The 19,394-nt window shown below is 44.3% G+C and overlaps 1 protein-coding gene across 1 annotated transcript in view; it reads left to right on the top strand.

Moving 5' to 3' along the window:
- The first annotated feature begins 12,315 nt into the window (after positions 1-12,315).
- The window catches only part of DPYSL3 (dihydropyrimidinase like 3), a 62,253-nt gene continuing 55,174 nt past the window's right edge, over positions 12,316-19,394 (top strand). Inside the window, exon 1 of the mRNA XM_030211525.1 lies at positions 12,316-12,854. Coding sequence (XP_030067385.1) covers positions 12,519-12,854 — 336 coding nt within the window. The 5' untranslated portion in view covers positions 12,316-12,518. The remainder of the gene's footprint in view (positions 12,855-19,394) is intronic.

Here is a 19,394-nt window from a genome sequence, read left to right as displayed (position 1 = left end):
CAACAATTCTAAGATGTTTATCACAATAAACTGCTTTCCAGGGTATAAAGTCCATTACCTGGCTCCATCATTCATGTATCCATCATGAGCTGGAGTTTTCCTAAAACTGCTGATAACAGCATCCACAATACTAATATCATTGCATCAATCTCCCCTCGATGGACATTTTAAAATCCATCCCACAGAAGACTGGGTTAGAAGACATCTGAACAGAATCCCTGACTCCATTAGGATATATGTTATTCAATGACCACATTGACAACCTCCAAAATGGCCTGTTGGATGAGGGAGAGAATAAGAGGGTGGAAGGTATGTGTTTCTCCCACTGGTACTCCAGAAGCAGCAGGAACAGCAGTTGGAAGGAAGTATTACACACAGCTTGCTATCTGCAGCTCCTCTGTTGCTAGAGAACACCTCTCAGGGCTGGCGTTAGGGGTAGCAAATAGGCCAATTGCCCTTGGCCTTCATGTAACAGGGGGCCCCATGTCCACCTCAAACTGATGAAGGCATAGCCTGCAGGCAGGTTGTGGGGCCCTTTTCCCAGTTTTTGACCTGGGCCTCTGCATGTCTAACACCAGCTCTAGGGTTCTTGTTGATCTTGGCTCCACCTCCATGAAGTCAGGAGGGGGTCTGGGTACATCTGTTGGCACAAAGGAACCATGGGCTGTCAGTGAATGAGCAATTCAAAGGGGCTTAGCCCTCTGAGGTGCCCTATCATGTGTCCCACCAAGCTGGGCTAAAAGTGGGCAGGGTAACTGTGGCATTCTGCAGAGTCTGTGCAGAATGGCCCTGATTCCCATATTTTTTAGGGGTGCTGATTCCGGTTTCAGGGTGGGACAGTTCCATGGGTGTAATAATACTTAGTTCCAGGGCTGCTGCTGAGCGACTTTAGAAATGTTCTTTGTTTTCCCAGGATGGTAGAAATGTGCCTGCTTCTCTTCTATACATGGTTGGGGGCCACTGTGAGACTGGCTGCAGGATAAATTATGATATGGTGAATTTATTCTAATTTCACATTAGTCTGTGTTTAGTGTCATCAGTCTCTGTGGCTTCTTGTTGGGGGAGGGTAAGATAGCATTACAAAATGTAACATAATATTATTTGGATAATGAAAAAAGAAGCCTTGGCAGCCACTCTTCCATTTCTTCGGTCAGCGCTGAAAAAGGAACCATGAGATCAGACAGGATGGTGTCATTTTTATGGTGTTTTGCCAAGATCTATAAAGTGAGTCCCTCACATGGAACTGTCACGGTTGCCAAATCAGCATTACTGCAGCCTGTGAAGGCCTGACTCGGCTTTTTCAGTTGCGTTCCTCATCGGAGACTGACTTGTCTCTGTCCTCTCAGTAATACCGACTGCAAATTTCTTTTGCTGCTCCTCCTCTGTGATTACTCAGAATAAAACAACTGTGCTGTGTGCTGTCCTCCAACCTGCACATTCAAAGATGCAATAAAACTATGACTGAACCTCATCCTATAAGCTGCCCTGTGATAAACCTATGTCACTGTTCCTTATGGCTCGGATATGACAAAGGCACTTAAACATGTGAAGGGGAGTTCTATACTACTACTACTACTTAACATTTCTAGAGCACCACTAGGGTTACGCAGCGCTGTACAATTCAACAAAGAGAGACAGTCCCTGCTCAAAGAGCTTACAATCTAATAGACAAGTGAACGGTCGGTCCGATAGGGGCAGTCAAATTGGGGCAGTCTGGATTCACTGAACGGTAAGGGTTAGGTGCTGAACGCAGCATTGAAGAGGTGGGCTTTAAGCAAAGACTTGAAGACGGGCAGGGAGGGGGCTTGGCGTAAGGGTTCAGGAAGGTTGTTCCAAGCATAGGGTGAGGCGAGGCAGAATGAGCGGAGCCTGGAATCGTGTGGAGTACATTCTATTACCGGTGCCGAAAAGTTTAATTTTATGTTTTGAGTCTACAATGCATTGAACCCATTCTGGTTTATAAGAAAATTATTGATATTGATAGATGCCTGCCACGCAGTAGTGGCCCTACCATTAGACCATCTGAGGTGGGGGCCTCAGCCAACACTCTATGGAGTGGCATCTTTCCCCCTTCCTTTCTCAACTCCCCTCCCCAGCCTAACTTCTTTTTTTGTTTTTCAAAAGGCAGCGGTGGCAGCGATCCACATATGCTGCCCTGCCACTGGCACCGGTGTCTCCTCTGTACTGTGGGCTGCCTCTCTGACATAACTTCCTGTTTCCTTGGAGGCGGGCCATAGTACAGAGGAGATGCTGGTGCCAGTGGAAGGGCAGTGTATGGGATTGCTGCTGCCGCTGCCTTTTGAAAACAACAACAACAAAGAAGATAGGTTTGGGGAGGGGGGTTGAGGAAGGAAGGGGAGAAATGCCAGACTGTGGCTGGGGGGAGGAGGGAGTTGGCAGAGAGAGTGTGGAAAGATGTTGGACTCAGGGGGGGGGGGCACAATTCTGGGGGGGGCTACTGGGGTGCTATCTCATCCCTGCCTCAGGCAGCAGATTGCCTTGGGCCACCCCTGCTGCCACAGAGTGCTTACAAACTGAGGGGAGCATTTACTAATGGGTACGTGCATTATTGCTATTATTAGCCTAGTGGTTCAAGCACTGGCCTTGCCATCCAGAAGTGGCTGGTTCAAATCCCACTACTGGTCCTTGTGATTTTGAGCAAGTCACTTAACCCTCCATTGCCTCAAGTACAAACTTAGATTATGAGCCCTCCAGGGACAGGAAAATGCCCAGGGTACATGAATGTAACTCACCTTGAGCTACTACTGAAAAAAGGTATGAGTCGATTATGGTAATGCTATTTAATCAAGCAATCATGGTAATGCTGACCACTTTCAGTAACAACCAATCACAAAAATACTGCTCTACAGTGATCAGTTTAACAACAACTAGTTGCAGTAATGCTGCTTCACGCTGTTCAGTTTCTCCACAGTCCCTGACAGTAACACCACCTCAGGTTTCACACTATTACCTCATGGAAATTGTATTACCCATAAGTTCACACGTTCTCACAGTAATTAAAATGGAGCTTCGATATAAAAATGCTACCTGTAATACTTTAAAAATTCAATGGAAGTTTAAGTTGAAAATGTATCACACAGTGCAGGAGTGGCCTAATGGTTAGTGCAGTGGATTGTGGAACTAGGTTCAAGTTCTGCTGTTGCCTAACAGTCAGCAGTGGGTTGAGACTCTGGGGAACCAGGTTCAATTCCCTCTGCATCTCCATAAGATCCTGGGCAAGTCTCTTGGCCCTCCATTGCCCCAGGTTCAATATACTACTTAGATTGGGAGCCCATTAGGGACAGTGCCAGTACCGGTGATGAAATTGTAAACCACTTAGGTCTAGGTGGTAAATAAATAAATAATAATAGTAGTAAAGGTTTCTGGACTATGGTGATAAATAAGTGTTCATTATGCTTTGATTGGTTTTATTACTTTTCTTGGTGTTAATAAAGAGTATTTGCAAAAAATGAATTCATTGCAAGAGATGTGGCTCCCACCTCCCCATTCCACAGCTAGTATTCTGTAATCCTGCTCTCCCCCCCCCCCCCCCCACCCACCCAGACATAACCAATCTCAACCCAGATTTCTGCAGTGACTGGAAATGGAGTGTGTTGTCCTCACATCATCCATTATTCTTGGCCATTCTTTGGAGAGAGTCCACACATTTTAATGTCAAAAGCATGTAGGAATAGTAAAGTGCATATACCAGCCAGGTAGTGCATGTTGAAGGACTCACAGTGCCACCTCTGGCAGCCACAGGGAAAACAACGCACCATGGTTCTCAAGTCATATTACAACCACTATGATATAAACACAAACAATTTAAAATAACAATCACCAGAAACAAAACTTCTCTCTAAAACACCACCTACCCCTCGAAACCATCCCCAAGAATAATCTTCCAGACAGCGTAATCCAATTAAACTCCACCAACCCAAATGAATCAAACTAGTAACATTATGTGAATAACAATCTCCTAGTCTCAACCCAAATATCATTTGTGTAACTATATTTAGAGGATTCATAAGTATTGCCACACTAGAACAGACGAAAGGTCCATCAAGCCCAGCATCCTGTTGCAACAGTGGCCAATCCAGGTCACAAATACCTGGCAAGATCCTGAAAAAGTTCAATACATTTTATGCTGCTTATTCCAGAAATAAGCAGTGGATTTTCCCCAAGTCAATTTAATAATGGTCTATGGACTTTTTCTTTAGGAAGCCTTCCAAACCTTTTTTAAACCCTGCTAAGCTAACTGCCTTTTCCATATTCTCTGGCAATGAATTCAAGAGTTTAATTACACGTTGAGTGAAGAAAATATTTCTCCGATTCATTTTAAATTTACTACATTGTAGCTTCATCGCATGCCCCCTTGTCCTAGTATTTTTGGAAAGAGAAAACAAACAATTTATGTCTACCCGTTCCACTCCACTCATTATTTTATAGACCTTTATCATATCTCCCCTCAGCCGTCTTTTCTCCAAGCTGAAGACCCTAGCTGCTTCAGCCTTTCCTCATAGGGAAGTTGTCCCATCCCCTTTATCATTTTCATCGCCCTTCTCTGTACCTTTTCTAATTCCACAATATCTTTCTTGAGATGCGGTGACCAGAATTGAACACAATATTCAAGGTGTGGTCGCACCATGGAGCAATGCAAAGGCATTATAACATCCTCATTTTTGTTTTCCATTCCTTTCCTAATAATACCTAACATTCTATTTGTTTTCTTAGCCACCGCAGAACACTGAGCAGAGGCTTTCAACGTATCATCAACGACGACGCCTAGATCCCTTTCTTGGTCGGTGACTCCTAACTTAGAACCTTGCATTACAGCACATGTAATTGGCTGTAGCTGTGACTGCAGCAATTTCTCTGAGGGACTGTGTAAAGCATTAGCCTCTCCCTTACACACAGGCACCTGGGAACTGGACTTGCAGGCTATGAAAAGGGTCAACCTGGTGCTGAACGGACAGTTCCATGGACTAAAGGTTTGTGCCATGGCATCCCATCCTCATCACAGGATGTGAAGGAAGAAAGGTCAATAATTTCAAAACTACATGCATTAGCTCACATTTTGTGATTGTGGGAGTCTTAAAACATAATTTTCCAAAGGGATAATTCTTCCTGAATAGAGTACTGGTACAGTCAGAGGCAGAAAAAGAATTCATGAAGGCCTGGGTTAAGCACACAGAATCCTTCATTGTGAAGGAGCAAAGAGAAACCAGAGATTAATTTGGGTACATGACACTGTAACAAGAGGCAGCTTGGGCACAGCAGATGGACCTTATCTCCCATCTCACTCAATGTTTCTGTGTTTCCTCCATTAAACAATCAAGGAATACAAGTAAACCTAATGTTAATTTTTAAAAGAACTATCAAAATAGTCACATAGCAATAAGATCTTTAAACAGCTATGGAGGCTTGAACTTCCAGAGCTACTGCTGCCTCATAAAGGGATACTCATGATCCCTAAATTTTCTGGTGTCAATAATTAAATGATTAGCCATTCACTGGTGGCCAGTGAATGTATTACTTTGCTATCTTGAGATCCGACCAAAAATCTTTCTGAATTGCTCAATACTATCAATATACAGGCTTAAGGGGGTGAGGGGAGGTGAAAAAGGAGGGCAGAGCAAGAGCAGGCCAGAAAATTATCCAAATATAAGAGATATTCAGCCTCTATTCGGATATGGTATGAGTATCAGGCTCCATTTTTATAGATGTTCACTGAGGCCCAGATTTGCAAACACAGAACCTAACCAATTACCTCCAGCACCAGATGTTAAGGGTGCCATCCATCCAGTCAGCTCAGCACTGAAGAAAGCTTGCTCACTGAGAGATCCAGGTGATACTGTGCCTGCGTCAATGAACTGGAAAGATCAGCAGAAAGCCTGGGAATTGGCGTGCACTCAACGGCCCCACAGCATTCTCACCCTTCTCACAGGTTCTCTGTGCAGAAGAGAGGAAGGGACTGGTGCGGGGCCTGTGATCACGGCAGCTCTACGTCCCATGGTTTCTCTTTGCACCACCTGGATCTTTAGCAAGGGACTTTCTTCATCACTGGGCTGAATGGAAGAGATGGGCATAGCGACGTGCAGGGGAAGAGCTGGAAAGAGTCCTGGAGAGCGGAAAGAGGCTGTCCAGATGGGGGAGGAGCATCCCAGGATCCCCAAACTGGCTACCTCTGGTCTCTTGGATTAAGATCACCAGCTCCCCTCCAACACATGCAGATGGGAATTCTGTTTAGATCACCCAAACGTAAGCACTGGGATGATGCACACTAAGCTAGTGGTCTATAAAGGTCATTCCACATGGTATGGCCTCTAGAGACTACTAGCTTAGCGTACATTTTGTGCCTAACTTTAGGCGTGAGTATTAATGCTTGCCAAAGGCTGGTATAAATGCTGGCGCACAACTAATGGCAGTTAGGCACGGAAAAGCAGGTATTCTATAACACCGCATCTAAATTCTGGAAATGCCCCTCATCCACCCATGCCCCTCCCATGGCCATGCCCCCTTTGCAGTGGCACGCTACGAAAATAAGCTGTGCATGTTATAAAAAGGGCATAGGGTAGATCCTCACATAACTCCTAATGATGGCCAATTAAGTGCTTAGCCCCAATTATGCTAATTACTGAGTTCTCGGATCCAAGATCCATGTGCAAAATTGAACGCCCCTGACACTGCCTATGAGTGCCACAATTTGAATACATTCATTAATCTGATAAAAGCAACATCCAGGCCCAAGTATTTTGATGAATTATTGTTTTTTTTTAAATCTAATTTTACTTAATGTGAGGTAACTCAATGCTCCTGCGTTGCTTTCTAGAATATTAGCAAGGACGCTCAGCCATGCACACCGGAATAAGGAATTAGTGCACATCTCAGCAGGAAACATCTGGCTTTGTCCTTCACTCCCTAAGAAAAGCAGCAATCGTTAACGAACAAGATACATAGCTGCCTGGATGGCGAAAAATAAAACAAAGGGGAGGAAAGCAATGTTTAAATTGCACCTGTGCCTCTCTTAAGAGAATTCCACCCCTGACTCTCCTTCTCTCATTAGTATTATTTTATTAAGAGGATTTGTGTAGCGCACATGAGATGTACATAGTGCTTTACACAGACAGATTACAGATACTCCCTACTCTGCACCTGGTTTTCTCTCTGCTGTTCAGCCCTGTCCTGCTTGTTTCCCTCCCCTTGACCTTCAGGTTAAGGATTCTGTCATTTGCTGCACTTTCAGCCTCTCATGGCTGGTACGAGTTTCAAGTCGGAAGTGGCAGTCTCTCATTTCCACTGTGAACGTGGTGGAAAGACAAAGAAAATTACAAATCATTTTCAAATTATCAGGATTGCTCATGCAGACCTCTTCCACTATTTCCTTTTCTTCCCCTTCCTATACCACAATAGAGGACCCTCCACCCCCCATTTGCTAAGAGTAAGGCTATTCGTCCTTCAAATATATGTCTATTACTGTATGCGCCATTATCTTTAGGATCCTTCACTCAGCACAGAGAGAGGTCCAATGCTGAAACCTACCACAAGCACTAACATGCGGTTAACGCCAGGTTTGTGTGCATGTTATTGTGTGCTGAATGCTCAAATAGTTTCAGAATGGGTGCTGACACCATTAGGAGTGGAGGAGTAGCCTAGTGGTTAGTGCAGATCCTGGGGAACTGGGTTTGATTCCCACTGCAGCTCCTTGTGTATCCGTTCAAGTCACTTAACCCTCCATTGCCCCAGGTACAAATAAGTACCTGTATATACTATATAAACCACTTTGAATGTAGTTGAAAAAAACACAGAAAGGCGGTATATTAAGTCCCATTTCCCTTTCCCTATTTGAGATTCTACATGGAATGTTGTTACTATTTGAGATTCTGTTGCTACTATTTGAGATTCTACATGGCATGTTGCTAGTGGAGGAGTAGCCTAGTGGTTAGTGCAGCAGATTTTGATCCTGGAAAACTGGGTTCAATTCCTACAGAAGCTCCCTGTGACTCTGGGCAAGTCACTTAGCCCTCCATTATCCCAGGTACAAATAAGAACCTCTATATACTATGCAAACCACCTTGAATGTAGTTCAAAAAAACCACAGAAAGGCAGTATATCAAGTCCCATTTCCCTTTCCCTATTTGAGATTCTACATGGAATGTTGCTACTACTATTTGAGATTTTACATGGAATGTTGCTACTATTTGGGATTCTATTGCTACTATTTGAGATTCTGCTGCTACTATTTGAGATTCTGTTGCTACTATTTGAGATTCTGTTGCTACTACTACTATTTAACATTTCTAAAGCACTACTAGGGTTTTGCAGCGCTGTACAATTTAACATAGAAGGACAGTCCCTGCTCGAAGAGCTTACAATCTAAAGGACAAATGTACAGTCAGTCAAGTAGGGGTCGTCAAATTGGGACAGTCAAGATTTCCTGAAAAGGTATAAAGGTTAGGTGCCAAAAGCAACATTGAAGAGGTGGGATTTGAGTAAGGATTTGAAGATGGGTAGGGAGGGGGCTTGGCGTAAGGGCTCAGGAAGTTTATTCCAAGCACAGGGTGAGGTGAAGCAGAATGGGCAGAGCCTGGAGTTGGCGGTGGTGGAGAAGGGTACTGAGAGGAGGGATTTGTCCTGTGAGCGGAGGTTTCGGGCGGGAACATAAGGGGAGATGAGGGTAGAGAGGTAATGAGGGGCTGCAGACTGAGTGCATTTGTAGGTAAGAAGGAGAAGCTTGAACTGTATGCGGTATCTGATCGGAAGCCAGTGAAGTGACCTGAGGAGAGGGGTGATATGAATATATCGGTTCAGGCAGAATATAAGACGTGCAGCAGAGTTCTGAATGGATTGAAGGGGGGATAGATGGTTAAGTGGGAGGCCAGTGAGGAGTAGGTTGCAGTAGTCAAGGCGAGAGGTAATGAGAGCGTGGATGAGAGTTCGGGTGGTGTGCTCAGAGAGGAAAGGGCGTTACTATATGAGATTCCACATGGAATGTTGCTAGTGGAGGAGTAGCCTAGTGGTTAGTGCAGTGGACTTTGATTCTGGGGAACTAGGTTCAATTCCCATTGTATACTCCTTGTGAAGGACCTGCAAACAGGTTGCCTTCTAAATGCTCAGACCACACAGTCTCAGCAACCTTTTACTGCCGAAGCTGTACGGTCTGAGCATTTAGAAGGCAACCTACATAAGTACATAAGTATTGCCATACTGGGAAAGACCAAAGGACAATCAAGCCTAGCATCCTGTTTCCAACAGTGGCCAATCCAGGTCACAAATACCTGGCAAGGTCCCCCCAAAAAAGTACAAAACATTCTATACTCCTTATCTCAGAAATAGTGGATTTTCCCCAAGTCCATTTAATAATGGTCTATGGACTTTTTCTTTAGGAAGCCGTCCAAACCTTTTTTAAACTCCGCCAAGCTAACCGCCTTTACCACATTCTCTGGCAATGAATTCCAGAGTTTAATTACACGTTGCGTGAAGAAACATTTTCTCCAATTTGTTTTAAATTTACTACATTGTAGCTTCATCGCATGCCCCCTAGTCCTAGTATTTTTGGAAAGCGTAGACACTTCACATCTACCCGTTCCACTCATTATTTTATAAACCTCTATCATATCTCCCCTCAGCCGCCTTTTCTGTAGCTGCTAGTGTTTGCCGGTCCTTCAAGACACTGTTGTTTGAGCATCGATTTGTATTTGGTAATATACCTACATACATATGATTTTTCCGTAGACAAGACCATAGGAGCCAACTTTTCAAAATTATTGGGGGTTCTAGGCCCAATGGAAATAACCCCTCCCTGGAAACTTATAAGGAATTTTTTCAATATTGGGGATGCTCAAGCACCCACAGAGTCAGCTCCTATGGATAAGACTACAGAAACTCCTGAGGCAGGCCAGTTGGCCGAAACATGGCCATATCGAGTCTTTTGAGCTACAAAATAAATTTGGACTTTTTACATCAAGACTATATTATTGTGTCTTCTTTCCTGTGTTCTGTGTGAAATGTTAGAAAGAGCCACCTCCTAATGGCCAGAGTCAGAAGATAGAGTTGGAAAAAAAAATCAAGAAATAAAGCAGTATGGTAAAAAGTCTTTAATCATGTTTAGTTCACACAGCGTTTGTTTTAGCAGTATGAGCATGTGGGAATGTCCATATGTCAATAGAGTTTTTGAACTGCAGGAAGGAATTGATGTGATCTCATTGCTGGATGTTTGAAATCTTGACAATTAAATTTGAGACTCCCTGGATTTTAAATATGGCGCTCAAAATTGTACATGCAATTTAATTGAATAATGATCCAATTAGCATCAATAATTGGATGCTAAGTGTCAATTATTGGAGTTAATTGGCAACAATTTGGATTTATGCATGCACCTTCTTGCATCTTGGGTCAATTCCTTCATAAAGGCAGTAAATTAATCCCAATAAATAAAAATAAATAAATACATCCATCTTGCTAAGTGCTGTTCTATAGAGATTCACGTAAACCTTTAATACTCTGATGCTCAAAACTCTGGTGCTATTCCAAATACAGCTGTAAAAATACCGCCAGAACAGCGCAGAAGAACAACGCCCTAATGCTCAACATTAATAAGATACAAATATAGACAAGCTCATAGCGTTGAGCATTAGGGAGTTTGGCGGGAGGACTGTGCTTTGGTGTGGGAGGATTGTGCTTGGCGTATGCACTGAAAAGTTCTGTAGTGAGCGTGGCTGTTGTGTGCAAGCTTTTGGTAAAATATCCTGAATGTGAAGTACCTATTGGCATCTGTTTTCTGCAGTCTAAATATAAGCGTTTTAAATTTTTTTTAAGCTTGGACCCTTATGTTTAGACACAGGAAACAGACACCAATGTGTGCTTTCACTTGAGTCTGCTGATCCCCACGACCAGCACTTAAGGGCTTCCTTCTGCTTCCAAAAGCAATCAATACCGGCAAAGTTTGCAGAAAGAATCATGAGAGAAGCATCTTCTCTTCCAACATCCTAATGCCTGCTCCAACCTAGCATTATTGTTTGGGAAGTTGGGAGGGGAACAGTGACATCCACCCCATCCCACCCCACCCCAAGTGGTGTTGCTATTTTTGGGCTACTTTAGAGGATTAGTTGAAACATAGAAAGGTGATGGCAGACAAGAGCCGAATGGCCCATCCAGTCTGCCCATCATCAGTAACTCCTAACTCTTCCTTTCCTAAGAGATCCCACATGCCTATCCCACACTTTCTTAAGTTCTGACACAGTCCTCATCTCCACAACCTCCACCAGGGGGTCATTCCATACATTCCCCACCCTTTCTGATGAAAGAGTATTTTCTCAGATTCGCCCTAAGTCTATTTCATCTTAACTTCATCCTATGCCTTCTCATTCCACTGAGGTATTTAAACATCTCTATCTTATCCCCTCTCTCCCGCCTCTCTTCCAGTGTATATATGTTGAGGTTCATGAGCCTGTCCCTCTAAAGACCACTTACTAATTTTGTAGCCACCCTCTGGACTGACTCCATCCTGTTTATATCTTTCCGTAGGTGCAGTCTCCAGAATTGCACGCAGTACTCTAAATGGGGCCTCACCAGAAACTTATACAACCGCAGCATCACCTCTTTTTTCTGCTGCAAGTTGGGCTTGAACATTTTTCACCATCTGGCAACTCTGCTCCCACTCTCAAACTCACTCCTCTGTTGCTCCCCCCCCCCCCCCTCCAGTCTCCTAAACTCCCATTCTGGAACATCTCTTCCTTCATTCCCCCCCCCCCCCCCCCCCCCGCCACACACACACATACACACAGGCCTCACCCCTCACTCTCATACAACTCTGCATATCCCCAAACTCCCATGCACCTCCCCTCCTCCTGTATCTATACCTCTCCTTCAGGTCCTCCTGCACACAGACAATCCTACCTCCTCATTCTCACACATCCAACCTGTTCCAACTACTTATTCCTTCTCCCTCATATTCCCCTCATTCCTCCCCCTTCATTTCCACACATGCCCATTTCCTCCTCTTCCCCTCCCAGCTTCCATCCATCCATCCGTTCACTCCTCCCCACCACCACTCACACCTCTGCTCCAACTCACCCCTTAGCACGCTTTCCTGTTTGATTTAGGTTACCCCAAATTCTTCCTGTTTGTTTTAGAACAGGGGAATTATGCTAGATTTGTCGCAATCACCGAGCCCTGTAGGCTGCATACTGAACTAACTTTTGCTTAAAGCGATCTCTCCCAATATCCTGAATTCGGGACGGGGGAGGTGTGCCCTCTCGAATTACTGTCTGTCTCCCTCACGTACCGCACAAGTATTAGCAGTTGATCGCCGCTCCCCGTCCAGGCTGACATTGAGCTAGGGTGTGACCGGGCGCGAGGGTCAGATCCCCGCACGGGTGGGTGTGCGGTGACACGGTCCTGCGAGCCTGCACAAAGCCCTGATGTGAGCAAGAGAGCTGTACTGCCACCTCTGGTATAAAGTCCTCGCAGTAGACAGCACAGCAGCGCTCCCGGACAGGCAGCTCCTCCGCACAGGCATGGCAGCGGGCGCAGGCAGGAGAGCGTGGGACCCGGACAAGGAGGACGATCTGCCCGTCTATCTGGCCAGGCCGGGCACTACGGCTCAGGTGCCCCGGCAAAAGTACGGGGGCATGTTCTGCAACGTGGAAGGAGCCTACGAAAGCAAGACCATCGACTTCGACTCGCTGAGTGTGGGGCAGAGGAGTGCCCGGAGCTCCCGCAGCGGGGGCAGCAAGCCCGGGGGGGAGCCGGTCGGTGGGGACGGGAGCCAGCCTGAGGCCGGGGGCAGCGCGGGCGTGGAGATCCGGACCGCCACCGGCAAGGAGGTGCTGCAAAACCTGAACGAGACGGAGGTGAGAGGAGCAGAGGGCGAGCGAGAGCCGGGCGCCCTCTCGCTGCAGAGGAAGGGGAACGCTGAGCTGGGGGCCAGGGGGACGTGCAGGAGTGTAGCTGGAAGGACGAGTCAGAATAGCAGTGAGGCTGAGTTTAAAGGACGGATTCTGTTTTACCTTGACTGTGCACGAGGGAGTGTTTATCTGATCCCAGGACTAAGGGGCAGTGTACCTAAAACTGAGTCAGAGGGCTGTGAATGTGTGTAAGTCTGAATCTAGCCATGAGATGAAGGATTAGTTGTGTGTTTGAGCACAGTTCTAAGAACTTTGTATATGTGTGAGCCTTGGCACTATATCTGTGTGTATTTGAATATGAGCCCGGGCCTAAGAATTTGCATTCTACATAAGTTTTGGTGTATATGCGTCTAACCCTGATCATTATACCTGTGTTTATGAAACTAAACCCAAGCCTATGTAAGCAATGTGTGTGAACCTAAGCCTAACCTACACCTGTACATACTGAGTCAAGGCTGAGCTGAATGTTGTTCTTAGGCACAAGAGTAAACCTGGAACCTTACTCTGAACTTGATAGAACTAAAACTATAGTCAAATACAAATCTACACCAGTTTCTGAACTTTGTAAGCCTGAGTCTCAGTATATAACTGAACTGAGTCATCTGAGCCTAACCCTGGGCCCAAACCTTTGAGTCAGACCTCTGCCTGCTCTGCAGTAGAGGTTTGATATCATTGGACTCTTCTGCTCTCCTTGCCTCCACTTTCTCTTCTCTCAAAATGTTGTAGGGTGTGTCTTACCAGTGTGTCCTTTGTTAGAAATGTTCCCTAATAGTTTGGCTGTCTCTTGTCTGCTGGATGATGCTAGTTAACTCTCTGTTATTGATTTTAACTAAAAACATAAATGTCAGTAAAGCTGACCAGGTGCTGCAGGATCTAAGAGCCTCAGACCTTCATCTGGAGTGGGTGAACACCATTTGTGGTTCTAAAACAGTGTAAAGTTCATTTGATTTGGTGCATTTCATTGAAAAGAACAGGAGTAGAACTGTTTGGCTGTTGTGGTTCCCATCAATGCAAAGTGAATCCAGGTTAAAGAGTGACCTCCATTATGACTGTATCATGTCTAGAATGATTGTCAGGTCTGGATTTCTCTTGATTGGGCTGCTGGGAGGCTTTATAATCACTGCTGTAACAGTGAACCCAAAATTGACTTTGCTTCACAGTGATGTACAACAGTCTTATGCTCGTAGAAGCTGAAACCAATGTTCTTGGTATTAATGCTGCTGTATTTTCCACCAGTAATTGATACAGTGCACAGTAGGGGTGTATTCTTTTCTGCTGTTTGATTTATTATTCACTAAAAATGTTAACACATTTGCAAATAGCACTCACAAATTCTTTTTAGTGTATGCTATAAGTACACACCAAAATGTAATGACATGAAATGGAAAAGAAACAGAACAAAACTCAGTTTTTCTGCCTGCATTTTCCCTAAAAAAATGAGGCTTTGACAGTTCATTTCTACTTCTGAAATTTGCATAATTCAGTGATTGCCATCCGTGTCCCTGGGGCACTCTGAGCCAGTCTGGATTTTAGGATCTCCACAATGAATATGCATGAGATAGATCAGCCACTCTACTTCATTGTATGCAAATTTATCTCAGGTACATTCTTTGTAGATAGCCTGAAGCCCAGACTGGCAGGGTGTGTCCTGGGGACTGGGCTGGGAACCACTATAATGAGGTAAAAAGGTGCAGTATAGTGTTATGGTATCTGTATGGAAGTCAGGGAAGGGTTGGTTCACCTAGTTTTAAATATCTGAGGCTCTATTGATATATGCAAAGCAGCTAAACCACGTTGGAGCTAAAAATCCTGACAAAAATCCCATGCAGAAGAGGTTGCAGCTGACTCGGCCACACCCACATAACCCTTCCTTTTCTGCATGCATCTGTTTCACGGTGTTTGCGAACAAGTGCATTTGGAGGCTTGGAAACAGATGTCATGGAGTACTGTAAAATATTTATGGGTAAGGGCTACTCTGTATTACCAGGGGTTTCTCCAGACAGCTGCAGGCCACAAGACCAAGTGATAGTATCAAGCCTCGCTTACATATGGATAATTAATACTCCTCACATTTATTTAATCAGGGGTCAAATGCAGTGAACTGTAAAACTAATATTGACTCTTCCTAGGAGGCTGAAAATTATTTACTGTGCACAGAGACTGAAAAAAAGAGTACATTTTTAAATTGTTCTTAATTTATTTAATTGATTGATTGATTGGCATTAATTTTCTCCCCTGTAGTTACTGCTTCTTCCTGTCCCCAGGGGGCACCAGTAGCTGTCAGTGACCCAAGGGCTGGAGGAATACTGGTATCCCTTATTGGCTGATAGGGACCACCACCACAATACCAGCAGCCATGTTTCCTGCCTCCCCAGTTACTGAGTGCACCAGGAGATATTAGAACTGGATCTTTCAGAAAGTAGCAGGTTGTTTATGATTTAGAGGGTGGGTTACCTATCATTTTGCTGTCTGTTAAAGTTTTGTTTTTATGTTTTGTTTCATTTTTTTAAATGTTACATATTGTAGTCTGAAAGATTATGGGGCTCATTTTCAAAGCACTTAGACTTACAAAGTTCCCTAGGTTACTATAACTTTGTAAGTCTATGTGCTTTGAAATTTCTCTGTTGATGTATAAAGTTAATAATTCTCATTTCGATGTACATCATTCTGGTCCCAATACTAAGTAGTGATTATATAAATATTTGTATTAAATGAAATCTCTATTAGTAGATGAGTACAGGATGTTCCACACGTTTCAGCTCACAGTCTGAGCCATAAACTGTCCATGTCTTAGTCTCTTTATAATTGGCAGTCTTCTGTCTTGTGCTATATTTTCAGTAAGAAATTTATATTTAAATATTAATACCAGTTTTCAATTATTTGTGCTGCTAATCTTATAGTTTTGCTAAATATCTGAAGAAATGAGGCTGTGAAATTTGTTTGAAAGCCTTTGTGGAATGTGCAGGGCTGGTGTCAGAATGATCCCACTTTATGAAATAACATGATAGCATTTGGCTGGCTGCCGACTGGTCCAGTACTTTCCCTTCCTGTATGGAAACATTTCTGCAAACTGGAAAAATGCATGACTGTGCGTCTCACCTGACATCAGTGTTTTATCACAAACTGTTTTTCCTTCTTGGAGCTAAAGTGACTGCATTCAGGCAAATGTTTCTCTGATTCAATGAAACACTTTAGCATTTCCGAATTTCATGGACCCTCTTGGTCCTCTACACCATCATGTGTGTGAAAAAAAGGAAGCCTTCACATCACCCTTTCACCTCTTCAAAAACAACCATCAAAGTTATCCATTCCCTTGGATTTTAGGAGGGCTTGTTTACATATATAGTAGAATGAGAGAGACTGGATTGAGGAAGAAGAAATGTTGTTTCTTTAAGAAAATTGTCACCAAACCTAGCTCTCCTTTTAAATGGATTATTTCTTGAGACTTTCTGAGGTCCACACAAGTGTAGTCATCTAATGGTTAGTGCATTGGCCTGAGAACCAGGGGAACTGGATTGGATTCCCACTGCAGCTCCTTGTGACTCTGGGCAAGTCATTTAACCCTCCATTGCCCCAGGTACAAAATAAGTACCTGATTACATGTAAACTGCTTTTAATGTAGTTACAAAAACCCCAGAAAGGCGGTATATCAAGTCCCATTTCCCTTTCCCTATTTGAGATTCTAGATGGAATGTTGCTACTATTGAGATTCTACATGGAATGTTGCTATTCCACTAGCAACAGTCCATGTAGAAGCCTGCCCTTGCAGATCGGCAACACAGCTGCGCAGGCTTCTGTTTCTGTGAGTCTGACGTCCTGCACATACAGGCAGGACGTCAGACTAACAGAAACAGAAGCCTACGCGGCCGCATTGCTGATCTGCAAGGGCAGGCTTCTACATGGACTGTTGCTAGTGGAGGAGTAGCCTAGTGGTTAGTGCAGTGCACTTTGATCCTGGGGAACTGAGTTCAATTCCCACTGCAGCTCCTTGTGACTCTGGGCAAGTCATTTAACCCTCCATTGCCCCAGGTACAAAATAAGTGTCTGTATATAATACATGAACTGCTTTGATTACAACCACAGAAAGGCAGTATATCAAATTTCATCCCCTTTTCTTTTTCCCTAACCTGCTTTAGGAGTGAATGTGAAGGGTTTAGAGGACAGGTGCAGTCAGGGTAACCCTCAGCAGCCTCCTGTTCCTTCCTTTCCTCATCTCAACTTAAGCTTATGGCAGATGAAATGAAATTCTTGTCTGGAAAGTGAAGATTATGAAGCTGTCCACCATTAGCATCTGCACTAAGGATATGTTATTAACATGGAGCAACAGGTGCAGTGGATCCATGGCAGGGCTACCCACTGCTATGAGCTTGATTCCCTGGGAAAGGTTTTCTGTAACTCAGGTTGGCCAGAATTGAGAATGCTGCAGAGGTAGCACTCACAACACTTCCCAGGAAACAATCCTTCATTGTGCAATGGTGACACCTAGTGAATCAATTCAGAACCTCTGGCTGCAGGATTCTGGGAGGAGCCTGGGCCCCTGAGGATTGTCGCTACAGTAACTGGACAAACTAAATGGGTAATGATATAAAACAGGGGGGAAAATCCCTGGGTAGCTGGGGATGAAGACTCATGGCTGGGATTAAAAAATATCTCAAAATAAAATTGGAGCCAAGTAAATGAATTTCATTGGCACAGGATATAAATCTGCAACTCTTGGTTTTGCAGAATACTGCACTTCTTCTGCTGTAGCTGAGCATTCAGATGTGGAAAGAGAATGTTGCAGCTGGAATGCTGTCACATTTCCAGCTGTGAAATTCCTCTCCACATCTGTATACTATGTTACAGCAGTGGAGGTGGGGAAGTGGTCAGTTCCAGCTGCCACTGGCATGTTTCACTGACGTATTAAGGAGTGTCTGGCATTCTGCTTTTATATGCCATGAAATCCCTTGGCTGCCCACGTGGGCATGGAGCTGCAGATTTGACGTCTGTGCCATTGTTTTCCATGTATATATGTTGGTGCTGTCTCATGGAGCTTTGTTCTCCTGCATAACTTGGCAGAATTAAAGGCCTGTGGCACCTGTGTTTCTAATAGCTGCCACTTCCTCTAGTAAGCACACATAGAAGAGTTAGCCCCTGCTCAGTGGAGAAATGAAGATTACATAAGTATTGCCATACTGGGACGGACAAAAGGTCCATCAAGCCCAGCATCCTGTTTCCAACAGTAGCCAATCCAGGTCACAAGTATCTGGCAGAAACCCAAAGTGTTTCAACATTCCATGTAGAACCCCAAAGAGTAGCAAGATTCCATTCAGAATCCCAAGTACATAACCGAAGGTCCATCAAGCCCAGCATCCTGTTTCCAACAGTGGCCAATCCAGGTCACAAATACCTGGCAAGATTAAGGAAAGGTGACGGTAATAGGGAAACGTGAATCCTTATGGGTTATAGAGTGGAAAGACATAACTCTCTTTTTCCTCCTGTCACCCATTAAGATAAAGATGGAGCTTTTTTATTAGTGGGGAAATACAGTAAAAGCAGTTGAAGTTATGGAAAAGAGTGATTCCTATCACTACTATAGTGAACACCATCACAGAGGGTGGAGCCCACACTCTAGCCAAAGACACATGAACTGTGACAGTGTTAGTGAGAGGGAGGGCAAGAGCTGAAAAACCAATGCCAGGAAGGTTTTCTGCTTATCTCTAATGACTATTCATGACTGACTCCATTGCATGCAAATATATTCTCATGCACATTCATTAAAGGTATCCTGAAAACCAGCCCTCCAGGACTGCAATTTGACCCACCTTGCCCTAAGTGAACCCTTAACCTTTCCTTTCCTCGGTTCTTTTTTTATTTTTTTGCTTTTAGACAGTGCCCACCCCCTGGAGATTTCGATAACTAAACTCAACAATTATGATCACTTTAATACCACTGCTTCTAAAATGATTCTGTAAATGCTTAAAAGTAACAGCTCTTTAGGTTTGTCTGACTGTTAAGATCTATTATTCTTTGCCACCCCACCTCCCAGAAGCCGCCACCCTAGGTGACTGCCTGGTTTGCCTAATGGTTAAGCTAGCCCTGTGAGGGAGAGAAATATGGGGATCAGCGTGGGGGCAGAAGCACAGAAATGTTTGCCCCACCCAACAGCTGAAAAGTGCCCTGTTATGGCTGTGCTGGCCAATGCTCTCAGCTAAACCGTGGCCAGCCCAGATCCCTACTGCAAACATCCAGAATGCACAAAGAAAGTCATCCCAGCTTCACTCAGATGAATTTAACTAGGTTAGGTATGTTTTTCTAATTAAATAATTCCATTCATTTGGCAGTGTCTGGCTTTCCCTTAAGAGACAGTGAACAGGAAGCTCCCTGATCTAACTGGAGGAGGGTAAGGTATGTTCACATGCAGCTCAGCCACCAGATTTCACACATGCAGTGTACATTGCACCACGAGGCAGAACTCTGTACCACCAAAATGCAAAGACCAAAAAA

This window comes from Microcaecilia unicolor, chromosome 8, assembly GCF_901765095.1.
Source record: "Microcaecilia unicolor chromosome 8, aMicUni1.1, whole genome shotgun sequence".
NCBI classification, from domain to species: Eukaryota; Metazoa; Chordata; class Amphibia; order Gymnophiona; family Siphonopidae; genus Microcaecilia; species Microcaecilia unicolor.
The sequence above is the reverse complement of the archived record's forward strand: the minus strand, read 5'-3'. Positions and strand labels throughout refer to the sequence as shown.